Source organism: Cupressus sempervirens, chromosome 8, assembly GCF_028749045.1.
Source record: "Cupressus sempervirens isolate cs-2001-9-10 chromosome 8, ASM2874904v1, whole genome shotgun sequence".
Lineage (NCBI taxonomy): Eukaryota > Viridiplantae > Streptophyta > Pinopsida > Cupressales > Cupressaceae > Cupressus > Cupressus sempervirens.
Window position 1 is genome coordinate 804,871,537 of NC_143125.1, and position 15,221 is coordinate 804,886,757.

A 15,221-nucleotide genomic window follows, 5' to 3' on the forward strand; every position below is an offset into this window, starting at 1 on the left:
ACACAACTAGCTAATGGGAGGTAAGAAGTGAGAAAAACCTAAATTGATTAAGGCAAAACTGAAACACCAAGAGCTTGTGAGAAGGAGAAATCCATGAGAATGCCAGTCCGACTCTACACAACACAACAAAATGACCAAGCAGAATATCGACAATTTTGTGAATTCGTCACAAAGGCAACAAAGAAATGTTAATGCAACAAATTAAAAAGTGAATAGGAGGAATGAAAATGACAACAAAAGCTATTTTGTCATGATAGATGTATGTGGCCAAGATACCTCCCACATATCATGATGCTGCAATAAATGTTGTGACAAAAAACCCAAACCAAAGGGCCATCATCATAGTTGAAAAGGGGTCAATGAAAATCATCTTGCCAAAAAAGGCAACAATTGGTAAAGAAAATAGCGGTCAAATCATTTGAAAGATGATCAACTTTTAATGGGAAACCTTGGTGTGTGCATTGATCCAATAGGGATGATCAATTGCATGATTGCTATTAGACCTGTGGGGCTTTCAATTGTGACAATGGATGTAGGGCTTTTGTTGTCCTGCATTTGTCACCACAAAATGTAGGTAACAATACGAAATTTTTTCAACTTAGTTTGGCATTTCTCTGAGATAGTTCAATATTTAACTGGCTACATTGATCAACCAATCAACCCCAATTTGTACAATGAATCCTTTTACTGAAGGCTTTCATCAAGTCCTTTTCGTTTTTCATTTTATTAAGCTTATGCTTGATTTTTGAAACCTTCAATGTCCTTTCTTGTGTTTTTGAGTGTGTTTAGTTGCTTTTAGTCTTATTGTTTTGTCCAATCTCTTGCTTTCGGATTTCCGTTCGATTCTGTATTTCTTAGAGCTTAATTGGATTTAGTAGTCAAAATATATGACCATTTAAGTGCCCAAAAAGTGGACTCTCCAGACACAATTGCATATTTAAAAATATCAATGTTATATTTTAATGTTGACATTCAAATTTTGAAAAATATAACATAAATTGACTTTATGTTATGCTTTTAACTTTAAGTTACTTTATCACTTATCTTATCACTTAAGTGACTATAGAGCACTTTATGTTTTATTTTAAAACATCCAAGTTAAATATTACTTTTTGAATGATATTTGCACATAATATATAAACTATATAGTGTAAATATTATTTTTGACCCAATTAAGTAATATTGACTAAAAAATCAATTAAAAATGTGCTTGGTCTTTTAAGTTGTGCAAACTCAACTTACATGTCTTTTACATGTTTTTATGCAAATTAGTGTTACATCGGTGTGGGGATGCAGCGGTGTGGGAAAAAAAGGGCCTCAATTTGGGGACAGTGGGGGTGTGGAGGGGGGGTGTTGCATAGTATACACACACACACACACACACACATATATATATGTGTGTGTGTGTGTGTGTGTGACTAAAGTTGCTAATTATGAAATGATACTTCAATATAACATGCTAAATATAGTTGAATATAAAAATTTGAAATGCGATTCACGAACCATAAGTTCAAACTTGAAACTTGAAACTTCATAACCATTACCAATGACTATTGAACTTAGTAAAATGCTAAAACTTTTAAACATAATAATAATAATGATAATGATAAATGAAAAATATAAACCACACATAGTACCATGTAAGTCAACCATTGACTATCACTTTGTCAAATGACAAAGATGCAAGATTCAAAATTCAATGTTCAAACATGAATATCAAAAATGAAATAGACCTCAAGGGACACACACCAAATTAGGGTTCCCTTGCTAAAAGAAACAATTAAAAAACAATTGCAAATTTTTTTTTTTTTTTTTTGACTTTTTAGCCAACATGTCGACCACACCTTGCGCGCACCCTAGCCGCACCCTGTGCGCACACCCTTGCATCTCGGACGCACTTGCGTCACACCTGGGTGCTCCAATCGATGCGACCACGCTTTTTGCGTGGTGGGGGTACTCGAGTGAGCAACGTATGTGTACCCGGTGCATTGGGTTTTTGACCTCGATTATGGGCCATACCCACAAAAGCCCATGTTTGCCTACATGCAATCCACCCTTGAGAGTTTGATTTTGGCCCTTTTGGCCCAAATACATATGCTTTTCGGTTCATTTCCAGCCATCATATGTGTTTCACAAGTATCTAACCCATACCTCGAATACTCATCCCTCATGTATTCATCATTGTAACTCAAATCCCAAAATTTTTATGACAATCTCATTGGAAGATATGTCAAAACTTCTTCAAAGAACAGTGACATCTCATCAAGAAGATGTGCTTCAAATCCAAGGGCTTTGACTAGAAGCAATTGTGATAGAGCAAATTAGAAGCTTTGACTGGAAGCGCTTGTGATAGAGCAAATTAGAAAATTTGACTTTAATTTGTGCTAGTAGTATTTGATTCATGTTATTATTGTGTGTTCAATAATAGAGCATAGTGAGTTAAGAAGCAATCAGAGCCGAAGCTTTGACTGGGAGCGGTTGTGGTATTACATAGACTAGAAGCTTTGATTGTAGCTTGTGTTACCATCTCAAATTTATGAAAAATAGTTAGAATTTCCCTACTTTTGGAAGCCTTTGCGCCCCAACGGTAGAGGTTTTTCTTATAGAATAAATTAAAACTAAAAATAAGTTATAGAATAGATATCATCTACTTATGGAAGTCTTTGTGCCCTAATGGTAGTGATTTTTCTAATAAATTAGACAAACAGGACTTAGAGCCAAACCGGTATGCTTTCAATCTGCCTTTGAGTTGGTGTTGGTTTATTGGTATCACCATTTCCAGCTACTAGATTGAAGTCTAGTTAGAGATTTCATCTTGCCCATTACTCGCTCTACGGGTTAGTGGATTCTTTCCTAAAAGTTAAAGAGGAAAGAATATTGGTAACACCCTTTATGAATCTCTTAGCTTCTTGCTTACCTTGAGTTGATCCAAGGAATGGTGAGAAAGGGGAGCCTTCCCTTTATGGTAGGAGAGACTTTGTCTCATATGCTGTGGCTGGACTACCTATTTTGCGACTAGATTTTCTCAAAACTATCAGTTGCAAAATATCCACCCAACAGCTTCTTCTACACCTAAAGATTGAATCTTCAACAATCCAAATTCATGAGACTAGGACGGGAGATTTGCTTGGTCACTGTGTAAGTAGATTTGTTAGCATTGCTTCAAACATGGCAAACCTGATATTTTTCAAATTTTAGGAGAGCACATTGGCACAAGTTTGGGAAAGGATATTTACAAGCCATTATAATCTGAGAGTTTTATTTAATAATGAGACTCTGATGTTGACATTGGACACAAAAATCCTAATTAAACCTAAGCAAAACTTCAGCCTGGCTAACTCAACCAAGTCAACCCCAAACAGGAGCTGAAGGCAAAGAGGCCTTAGTATTGTGACTATTGCCTAAAGCTCCATCCTGCCATGGATAGCCTTGAGAGGACCCATTTCTTTTCATATTCAACCAATTTTACTTTGGTGGCTCCCACTTGATAATAACCACATGGAAGTTGAGAATTTCTTTGCTGGAAGAGACATTAGTGCTGAGGCCAAGCTTGTAGGGTATATATTGCTATGAAAATTACTATTATGTGGAACTAGAAAAACTTGAAGTCATTGATCAGCATGTCACTTGTGTGGTAAGCATATTGGAGCAAGTCATCCTTGATTTGTAGATAGAAATCTCATTAGTTGTTAGCTTTGTCTCTGAGTGACATGTCTAAGAGATAATTCATTGTACAATATGGAATCACTCATATTTAACACTTGTCCTAGTAGCAACGAATGGTGAATGATATTTTTGAAGTTATCCTGTAGTCGGTTATCTTATTCTTTATCTAAAATATAATTTATTTATCAGAAAACCTATGATTACTAATCTATTAGATTTGTTGTAATTGGCCGCAGGTTATCTCTGCAGTTAGTGGAGGGATTACAGATCTTTCTTTTCATGCAGTGGGATATGCTTGGCAAATATTGAATTGTTTTTTCACGGCAGCTTATTCGGTAATCATTCTGTTTCTTGCATTTCTTGCAAAGTAATGATTTTACCATTTGTGCAATAGTTCTAATTTCATTCATCCAGTTCTGGCCAACAAAAAGCTGTATTGAGTTTCTGAAATAAAGTTGTTAATGATATTATACTTGGTTAAACTTTACTAAACATTTTTCATGTGTTTCTTGGTAATTAAGAGCTGGATGATAATTGGGTGCTGTTATAACTCTTAAGACAATTCAATTCATGAACTTAATGACAGATGTTTTGATTTTCCTTGCACAGCATTTCAGTAGCTAAAGTTTCTATCTTTTTCACAGATTTTATTTATGAACTTTCAATAGTGTTAAAAACTCTTATAGCACCTTTGCTATAAAATATAGTTTTTTGTGGATCTGCTTTGTTTACTCCATCTATTTTCGTGCTTTGGTATTACTAGATTTGAATATTTCTGATTGTCTTCATTGGCACAGAGTCAGATGATTATATATCAAACTAAATTGGTATGTTTGATGAGCACATTTTCTGTTCTTTGCTAATCACCAGGGCTATATTGAATTTAAAAAGAAGATAATACTCTGAAAATGTTTTTTCAGGCCTTTATACACTAGAACATAAAAAATCTTTAGGTGGTGTTGTATTAGGAGTGTATGGTTTACGTACAGACCCATAAAATACTTCAAACTGGTTAAGGCATGTGATCCTCTAGTGTCTCCCATTAGCATAGAATTAATTCATGTTTTGGTTCTGAAAACATAGTGCTCTAAACTAGTTTGGCTTTGAAGAGAGACTGGCTACTGTTAAACAAGGTTGCATGGGTACACGTACCCACACCCCTAGGACGCATACCCACATACCGGAGTACTGCATACACGTACCCATGTACCGGGTACTCAGTAGAGAGCATCATACCTAAGGACCTTGATTAATATTTCTGATTTTTGTTAAGTTTTTTCATTTGCATATCAGTAATTCAATATGTAATCAGTTTGAAACTGATACAATACTGATTAACGGTAAACTTTATCACTGTTTACATCAAAAGTTTATCATTTGCAATATGTCGTTGTTATATGATTATGATCTTCTTCTCCATGTTCAAAGTTTGCCTTCTCTCTTATGCATCTAAACATTTAGCATATATTATTATTACAAACATATTGCAAAACTGAAACAGAAAACAATATATTACATCAGAAAACAATATATTACATCTGCAAACATTATCACTGTTCTTATTTTGAAAAACCATTGTTATGACTCAATTTTTTCAGATTTACTAATAATTATATTAAAAAACAATTTGATGTGCCCAAGTACCCCCGCCCCCTATTTTGAAAAATAGCCGTATTAGTACCCAAGTACCCCTGTACCCATGCAACCTTGCTGCTAAATTAATTGAATGAAAAAAGTGATTTTTGCTAGACTGTTATTTACATGCACAATAGTAACCTAATTACATTACAAAGTCATATCACATCACAAGTAGAAAGATGGTACATATTCTCTATGATGCTGTGTCTTTTTCAGATTCTGTATATACCATGTTATTCCTGTGCCACCCAATTTGGTCCATTGCTCATGAACTGGGATTCGGTACACTATTATATTGAAAAAAGCATCTTCATCGATTGAGAAATGACCATTCTTGTAGGCATGTATAATGTTTTTTAATAATATGAGTGGATTAAAAAAAAGTAGTTTCATGCCCTCTTTAACTTGTACAAAAACTTAAATACTTGATATTAGAAATCAACACATGTTAGAAATTGTGGCAGCTGTTCTTAGTGTGTGTCTCTGTCTTCAGAGGAGGACAGTTTTGTTATCCAACATCAGGTTGGACGTTTTGTGAATGATTTTTGGTCAGAGGTTATGCACATTTTGGCAGAGCTAGTGGTTGACTCATCTCAGTAGTAGAGTCAATGGAAGATTAGTCTCTTGTTGAGGACCGTTATGAAGAAGGGGCAGCCTTCTTTTGTTTTTGGCTACCGTTGGCCATTGACATTCAACAGACCCATTTTTGGTCAGAGGTTACGCACATTTTGGCAGAGTTAGTGGTAGACTCATCTCAGTAGTAGAGTCAATGGAAGACTAGTCTCTTGTTGAGGACCATTATGAAGAAGGGGCAGCCTTCTTTTGTTTTTGGCTACTGTTGGCCATTGACATTCAACAGACACAGGGAGAGTCTCAACAGTAGTAGAATTTCTGCAGGATTTATGACCACAAGACATGTACAATCTTCTCAGGGTAGTTGATAGAATGACCATTAAGGGAGATAATTAGAATATTTTTAGTATCCAGTATCCTAGGTTCTTGTCATATTTAGTTCATTATTCTAAAACGTTAGTTAATGGTCATTTAGTCTTTATTATTAGTTATCTTAATTTGTTCTATTTTAAGTTGTATTTATTTAGACAACTCTGATTTTTTAACTTTTCGTTGACACTTTTTGTAGCATTTGTAAACTATATTTAATTGTCTGATTTGTTAATACAGTCATTCCTTTTTTTTAAAGTTTCAAATTTTTCTTGAACTTACTGTTCACATAGTTGTCAGGAATTCTTTCAGTGCACATGCCAGTTTCACAAAGTTTTCTGGTTATTGCAGGAACCAGTAACTATGTTGCACAAATGTTACAGTACTGAAGTACATTAGTCTCTTACTTGTATTGTAGCAATGTTAAATTGTCAATACAACTCGGACATGAAAAGTATTGCTTGTTTGGTACAGAAGCTTGGTGGGTTGGGTCACAACATCCTGGCTTGAGTTCAATTTTGGTAATAGTACACTTATCAAATCTGAGACTTTTATAAATAATGCTAGTACGGGAAAGAAATAAATCCTGAAAAATGAGTTGCATTATTCACAAGTCATAGATTTGCATACTAGTCGTGAACAATTTGAAGTATTTGCTGTCAGATTACATCATTGTTTTAAAAAATTAAACATGTTAATAAACACAAGGATTGTTATATTGTTACCAATCACAAGTATGAATCTTCTACCTATGAAGAGTTCCCTAACATGGATAATTGGAAGAAAAGTAACAAGAACTGTGCTCCAGTCCAGTTTACTGAGGCTTTTCATCTATATCCAGCTTTATTTCCATTGATCAAACCAATAGTGACCTCAGAAAATTCTACTATTGTCATAGAGAAGGAAAACTTAAAGAGGAATATAGATGTTCCAATATACCCAATGGGTCCTGTGCCTTTTCTGTTACTGAATTCAAATATCCGCAAAATTTTGAAATATGATGAAACAGTTGCATTTTTGTTTTGTTTTCGGGGTGTACAAGGACCATTGCACCTGATTGCTGATTTTAGTAAGAATATGTTACGGATATATTTGAATTACACTGCTTCATTACACACATCCATTTGGAATTCTAATCAAAGTACAAATGTTCTTGGACTTGAATCTTTGAGATAAAGGAATAATAGAGTCAATATATTGTGAAATTGTTTACATAATGATTATGGATGCACATATTACCATAAAGAATTATTCAACTTATGGAAGTCATGATGTTGTATTCTCTTATTAAAAAAATTGAATCTAAAAGAGTGTTTGTTTATCTGATTTGCAGCTAACATTACGCAAAGTCATGGATGAAGCAAAGCAACAAACAAAAACAGGAAATTTGAATGAATTTTCCATGGTCTTACTTAACAATTGTCTTTCATTACCTTTGGGACTTGCGCTTATTATAGTTTTTGATGAATGGAAGTACCTATATTCTTCGTAAGTATTATGTTATATTCAATTTCTGCAATTAGAGAAGTGAATTTTCTTTCTTTTGAATGGGAGTTTGTGCCTAGTGTTTCTAGGATGTATTGCCTGCCAATCAAATTCCTTGAACTAGAATCTAACCCTGGAAGATTTTAATATATTTTGAACTGGTTATATAATTATATCCATGCGTCTAGAATTGCTGTTATATATATATGCCAAACTTTAAACATAAACTTCTGCGACTTTTTAACAATTGATTAATAGCGTCAATATTTCTTTTATGAATTTCATCTAATAATTCTGTATTCTATTGAATTCAGTCCTTTACTTAGGATACCAATGTTTTGGGTAGTGGTAACTGCAAGTGGATTGCTGGGCCTTGCAATCAGCTTCACATCAATGTGGTTCTTGCACCAAACAGGCCCCACAACATATAGGTGAACATTTGCCTCGTGTATTGTTTTATTAAATATTATTATGGTCTAGTAAGTTTAAAATAATTGTTAGCTTTTTTTATTGTTTATTTATGGAATACTAGTCATTTGTTCATATTTTGTGGATAAGAGCAGAAAATGTACAATTTTAAGTAATACTTTTTGTTCTCATGAAATTGTTCTATGCTTCTATGTAGTTTGGTAGGATCACTGAATAAGATTCCTTTGTCAATTGCTGGGATCACGCTGTTCAAAGTTCCCACAAGTCTTCCGAATCTGTTGAGCATATCTTTTGGTAATTCATTGATGCAGAGTTTCTGTATTCACTTTAGCTGCAATTATATGTTGACAGACATATTTTAAACATATATACAGGTTCTTTGTCTGTTTAATTTGAGAGGCAAAATATTATTTCTCATAATGTCTTGTGGTATTACACAGGTCTTTTTGCGGGAATTTTCTTTGCTAGAGCAAAAATGTCTTGATGTAATGTTGATTTTACAATGTTTTGTTAAAGGATTGGGGATTTTAGAAGGCCCAGTCTACTCTAGATGTTGCTGGTGGAATACATGATCTTCAAAATTGTTACCCTTTATCAGCTCAGAAACTTATTTGCAGTGGAGATTTTCCTTCCTCTACACATTTAGTTTCTGATGTCAACATACGGCTTCAAAATACTTCTATAATCCAGGAGTTGTTGTAGGAAGCTTGCATTATTCTTCTGTTGTAACAATAATTGGCACATTGAACATCATATTCTATTGAGAAATCCAGTGAATGAATATGTATGTTCAACCTTTTAATCATTTGTGTCCGGATGGTTTCAAGTTTTCAACAGTTGGTTTACTTTTTTTCTGGACCTGTGTATGTGAAATCTGATTTTGATAGAGATTACCATTTCTTTAGTTGTGAATTTCACATAGTGTTCTTTACTTCTTTACTTGCAATCTCTTGGTTACACAACTAAACATGTCATTTTTAAATTTAATGCAGTTTTATCCTTGAATGATGCAACCATTTCCATTTATTTTAATTTTTATCCATAACTTCATGCCTTAAAATCATATCTATTGTGGTTCTCTGGTGACACCACCTCCAAGCATGCATTTGTATTGATCTCTTTTATTAGATGAAGAGGGTTGTGTCTAAGAGGGACTTTAAGGTAATAAATACGCCTTCATTCATTGTGGTATTGTTGAGGAACTTCCTAGAAGTTTAAAATAAAATAAAATTGAAAGGCTATCGCTGTTTTGTTAATTGAAAGAAGAAATTTAATAATATCACTGGGTATTTGATTTCTGAGCAGCTTGATACTCCTAACATGCTTTTCCCTCGCTTCCGCATTATCAGACTGTATGAGGCAGTGGTATGCCATATTTCTATAGGCATTCCTGACATTAAATTACTCATGTTAGTGATCTTCTCTTTTTCCACTAGATCTGCAACTCCTTAAGCTTTTGTGAGGGTGTTTACCTCTTGTCCAAGAAGGCTGTGCGTGCAACTTGATGTTCTTGATACCAAGCAGCTACTGATGAATCCCGGTGAAACCAAGATCATGAATTACAACAGTACCAAGGAGGCCACACTTACATTTTATCCTTTTTCAAGCGCTAGGCATATGTAGATCACTACAATGTGATATGGAGTATATTCATTGGTCTTTTCACATGCATTGCACATTGAAGAATCCTCAAAATTCATTCACAATGCTTTCTATATGGAGTGTACGAATAACAGTAACATAAAAATTTTGGTTTCCTTGAGGGCTATTTGGTCATGTTGAGATTTATCTATAATTTCACATCACACAGCAACCTGCCATGAGGGATGTTGCTTCTACCGCATTGGTCTGCAACAGTTCTCTGCTACGCTTTCCCAACTGTGCCAAATTACCACTCAATTTTGCAGAGTTTCCCAATTTTGAATTTTTTAAATTTGAAATTTGAAATCTGGTATCGAAAGTTGGAAATAAAAAAGGGATGAAACAAAACCATTGCCGTTTCACAAATAAGTGAAAAAACCATTGCCGTTTCACAAATAGCCTAGGATTTGAATCAAACTTAGTTGCTACCTTTGAATCTTGATTGTGTGGAATCATTAAGCATGGATATTATATTAGATTAAGTTCAGATGTGCTTCTTGCATTAAAAGGTGGATAATTTGTAAAATTGACAGGAAAAAAATCATTCATATGGATGGTATTTTTATTGTGTTGAAACACACGGATTTTCCCTTGCTTTGTTTGTAGACCCCTTGGCATATATTAGATGTATGTTAACTTGGAGCATTTACAAAAACGGAAGCTAGATGTTTTATTTTTTCAACGAAAATCAAGCAATGGCCGCTTTGACCTCTCTCTAATCAATTTAGAGATGGAAATGGGAGAGCTGTTTTTGGTCAATCCATATGCTGATATTGACAAAGTTGTGTTTGGACCCTCTTTTATAAAAATATTGCATGGCCAAAAACCTCCCTGATGCTGATTGCGAGGAACTTCGACATGGTCGAACATCATGACGAGCGAAGTTGGTAATAATGAAGAAAATGGATATATTGCCACAACTTCGTGATAAGATTGCTCTTATATGCAGATGATCTCATAATTCTTGCTAGAACAACTAAAGGTTTGAAAGAGCACTTGAAAGCACTAGAAATTTTTTGTCATGATGTAGGAATGCAAGTTAACACTAGCAAAACCAAAATTATGATTTTCTCACTAAAGAAGAATAGAGGCATACAAGACAAGTTTCTGTTTGAAAATAGTCTTCATGAGATTGTGGAAGAGTACAAATACTTGGGCATCAATTTTCATAACAAACTCAATTGGGATACTTGCAGATCGAAAAGGATCCAAGGGGGCTGGAAGGCGTTATACTCTTTACAAAACAAGTGCAGGAACGCATAATTATGGGATTGGACGACCATGAAAACTCTGTTTGGTTTGCTGGTCACTCTGGTTATTTTATACGGATGTGAAGTGTGGGGCGGTAGTATGTCCAAACAGAAATGGCAACAAGTAGAAAGAATTCAAAAACACTTCATCACATGCAATCTTAAAGTCAAAATCACAGTTCCGTATGAAATCCTTTTGGCGGAGGTGGATTCCTTTCCATTAGAAGCCGTCGCATTGATCCGAATGCTAAGCTATTTAAAGAAAACCCAAGGTCTGGAAACACATCGTTGGCCCAAGTTGGTAATAGAGAAAAAACTTGTGAGGTGGAAAAGCACATGGATGAAACAAAATGACAAATGGATGCAAAAATGAGATATCAACATCCAAACTTGCTCGGATAACATTAAAGAAATAAAAAAGTTTGTCAATGAAAAATTTCGCAATATTCTGTGGACAAGACACATAGGGCGGAAAAAATCTTATTACATTAAAGAATTTAATCCCACTTCTAGTCATGATGAAAAGGCCTATATAAGGGCACCTATTAACTGGAAAGCAAAAATGTTGATGACACAAATTAGAACTAGTTCACATCAGCTGCGATGTGAAACTGGTAGATGGCAAGTTCCAAAGGAAGAGTGGGCAGACAGAACATGTTTATTCTGCAATATGGGAATAGTGGAGACAGAGCAACACTTTGTCATGGAATGCTTGGCTTACAACGAAATCAGATCTGATTATACAAAAATTCTGCAGAACAAGGACTTCAACTATTTATTTGAGGAAGATCAAATGAAGAGAACATCGGATTTGATTATCAAAATTCAGAGAAGAAGAGACAAGTTAGCCAAAACTTTGCAACTGACTAGTTTGGCTCCTGACTCGGGAGGGTGATTGCATGGGTCCCATAGACTACTTTAGTCTCGTGGACGTCATTAAAATCTATCATATCATATCATATCAATCATAGATAGTAGTATCTTTCTTTTTTATGTTTTAAGTTCTTACGCTTTCCGGCCTTTATTATTATTATTAGTTCTTGCCAACTTATGCTTTCGCTTACTCTATTGTATTAATAGCTGCACCAATCAGATTTTAGATTTCATTCATATAGTAATGTTTGCAAAAGGTTTTGTAATTTGCATGATTTTTTGGAATTGAAAAATACAATTTTTTGAAAATCTTATTGGCTCATGAGAAAAAAGGCAATGAAAAAAATTTAATTTTCTTCAACAAAAATACAACTATTTTTTCCAACACCTCTATTAATGCAAGCATTAATTGCAATTTTATCTTTTCTTTTCTTGTGACAAGTGGATAAATTTTATTAAAAAATAATCATTTTCTTAACACCTTATGAATGCATTAATTTCAATTTTACCTTTTCCACATTTGTAACTAGTGGACAAACTTTTTTTAAAAAAGACAATCAATGTTTATTTTTGTAATTTGTAAAATGCTATTAAATATAGATATTCTAATCAAATATAGGTATTTTAATCAAATATAGACATTTTAACTCTTTTAAATTGTCAATTTCCAAAAATTATTTTTTATATAGATTAATTTCATATTTATTTTAATTTTAATTTATATATTAGTTTTAATTAGAATTTAGTTTCTTTTATTTTGACATATCTAAACCAATGCTTTTAATAGATTTATTGTTTTTTTTTATATATATAATTTTTATTATATTGATATTTTTAATTTATACTTTAAAATACATAATACTAATTTTGTATCAATTTTAATAAAGTTCAAATTGTTTAGCTTTGTATATTATCAACTTTATTTATGATAAGTGTGTTTGGTTTTTTTAAAGCATAAATGTTATTTTTAAATTAATTTATGTTTATTTATTTTTATGCATTAGATTTAAGCTTAAGAATATTGTCCACCTTCTTCAATTAGATGAATTTATCGCTTAAACAAGATATATCAAACAATTTCATCATTAAAATTAATCAATTTAACTCTTTTTTTAAAAAATTATATAATTTTATCTATATCTTATATATAATTAGTTCATAAATATCTTTGGTCTCATAAATGTTCTTTACGATGTCATCTAATTTTAATTTACCATGATACTATAATATTTATTTATATATATTTTTTACTATTTTAATTAATATATATCATTGCAATTATATAATTTAATAATATACAGACTATACTCTGTAATTTAATTTAGCTTACCACTATAATATTCTATTTGTCATTATTATTTATTTGTTATTTTATTAAACTAAATACATTATATTTTAACCAAAACCTACTTCAATCAACCATATAAAATCATGAAAGCAGGAACTTTGGCGCTTGCACCCCTTGTTATACTTATGTTTTCATTTACCTCCCTTCAATTTATTTTTGTGCAGATTTCAATGCAAAAGTTTAAGGTTTTGAAAAGAAGAATTTAATAAATCAAATATGCTAGTTTCTGATTGGTCAAACCAAATTTCTTGAGATTTATGTCCATTTTTTAAATAGTTAAATTGACAAAAATATTAAATACCATGTCAGAGGAGACAGGCAAATGGCAGCCGTCAGGCAACAACAGCGCGCGGATTGTCATCATAAAGGAACAACAAATAAGAAAAACACCGACTCCAAAACTGCAATGAACTCCTTCGCTGTGATGACGATTTTATTTATATAGATCTCACAAGACACAGAGCAGAAAAATCTTACAGGGGACTGGCTCTGGACTGTGGTTTTGACTGGTGGGATGCCGTCTTCTCTTCTCTTACTCAAATGCAATCCAAACCCATCAGATTTATAAATCCAAGATTTCCTTCTCACAGTTGAAAACCAAAAGCATTCGGAGCCTAACCCTACCGAGTCACCGACTCATAAAGGGTCTTGGGAGTCACATTTTGTGTGCCGTCCATGTGGCAAGTATCAAAAGAGGTGCAAGCACTTGCATCAAATGACGTGCAGGGTGTGATTGAAAATAAAATATAACATTGTATGAATAAATTATTTTATGGCTACTATTTTTAAGAAGGAATTTAAAATATATCGATAAATTATAGAATATTAATTCAACAATTTGTTTATAATGTACAAAAAGTAAACGAAACAAGAGACGCATAAATTAAAGAAGAAAAATAGATATGTATAGATAGAAAGGTACGATACGAATAAATTATTAATATTTTTAAAAATATTAATAGTTTATTAAAATATTTTCTTCTTTATTAAATTAATTAAGAGTTAAAAGTATACTAATTTTTGTGTGAATGTAAATTCATATTAAATTTTTTTCTAGATCTATATTATATGTAATTTAGTAATTTTTAGCACTAAAATTAAAAGATTAAAATGGTATTATAATTTTCTAAATATTTTAAAATTAAAACTTAGGAATAATTTATTTAAAGTTTCAAATAATTTGAACCATAACTATATCTCTCTAAAAATGATATTTTTTTTATAAAGTCTAATTTTATATTTTCTTTACAACTATTTATTTTATTTATTAAATATTAATTATTTCATTATGTATTAATTTTTTTGTCATATTTAAAATGATTTTTAAGATCTATGTTCCAATATTTTGCCACAATATCTTTATTATTTTACTATCAAAATTTTACTATAAAAAATTATATAGATAAATACATTAAAAATGTTACCTATTGAATTTATAAATTCAAACATTTAGTCATCTAAATAAAAAATAATAAAAAATCTTTTTAATTAAAAAAGAATATTATAATTTTTTATACTTACTAATTAATTTATTTTTAACTAAACAAAATATACTTCTACTTTAAACTAATTGTAAATTTACTATTTAACAAACATTAAAATAATTTTTCTCCTTGCTCTTTTGACAATAGGCAGGGACTCCTGCTCCACTAGAGCTCTTGTTCAAGTCAATTCTATATTGAACCTTGTCGATACATTTAAATGTGGAGGGCCAAAAACATATAAATAATTACCATATGAGACTTTCAAGCGAGTAAGCGTTAAAAACTATGAGGGATTAGCAATTTGAATATGATCAAATACATTGCCAATTTTTTTTTTTTTTATATACTAGCACTTGCATCTGTAAGAGGTTCAAGGGATAAGCTGATAGAGTATTTTATGAATATTATCATTGTCTGAAATTGCATATATAACTAAAGGGTTAAACATATTTTTCTTATGATTTA

The 15,221-nt window shown here is 32.2% G+C and overlaps 1 protein-coding gene across 4 annotated transcripts in view; it reads left to right on the forward strand.

Moving 5' to 3' along the window:
• The window catches only part of LOC149544842 (GDP-mannose transporter GONST1-like), a 46,807-nt gene extending 37,793 nt beyond the window's left edge, over positions 1-9,014 (forward strand). For all 4 annotated transcript variants that reach the window (XM_089795415.1, XM_089795417.1, XM_089795416.1 and 1 more), the window contains 5 exons: positions 3,903-4,001; positions 7,580-7,734; positions 8,046-8,162; positions 8,357-8,454; positions 8,601-9,014. In XM_089795415.1, the coding sequence (XP_089651541.1) occupies positions 3,903-4,001; positions 7,580-7,734; positions 8,046-8,162; positions 8,357-8,454; positions 8,601-8,644 (513 nt within the window). In that variant the 3' untranslated portion in view covers positions 8,645-9,014. The remainder of the gene's footprint in view (positions 1-3,902; positions 4,002-7,579; positions 7,735-8,045; positions 8,163-8,356; positions 8,455-8,600) is intronic.
• Positions 9,015-15,221: the final 6,207 nt, after the last annotated feature.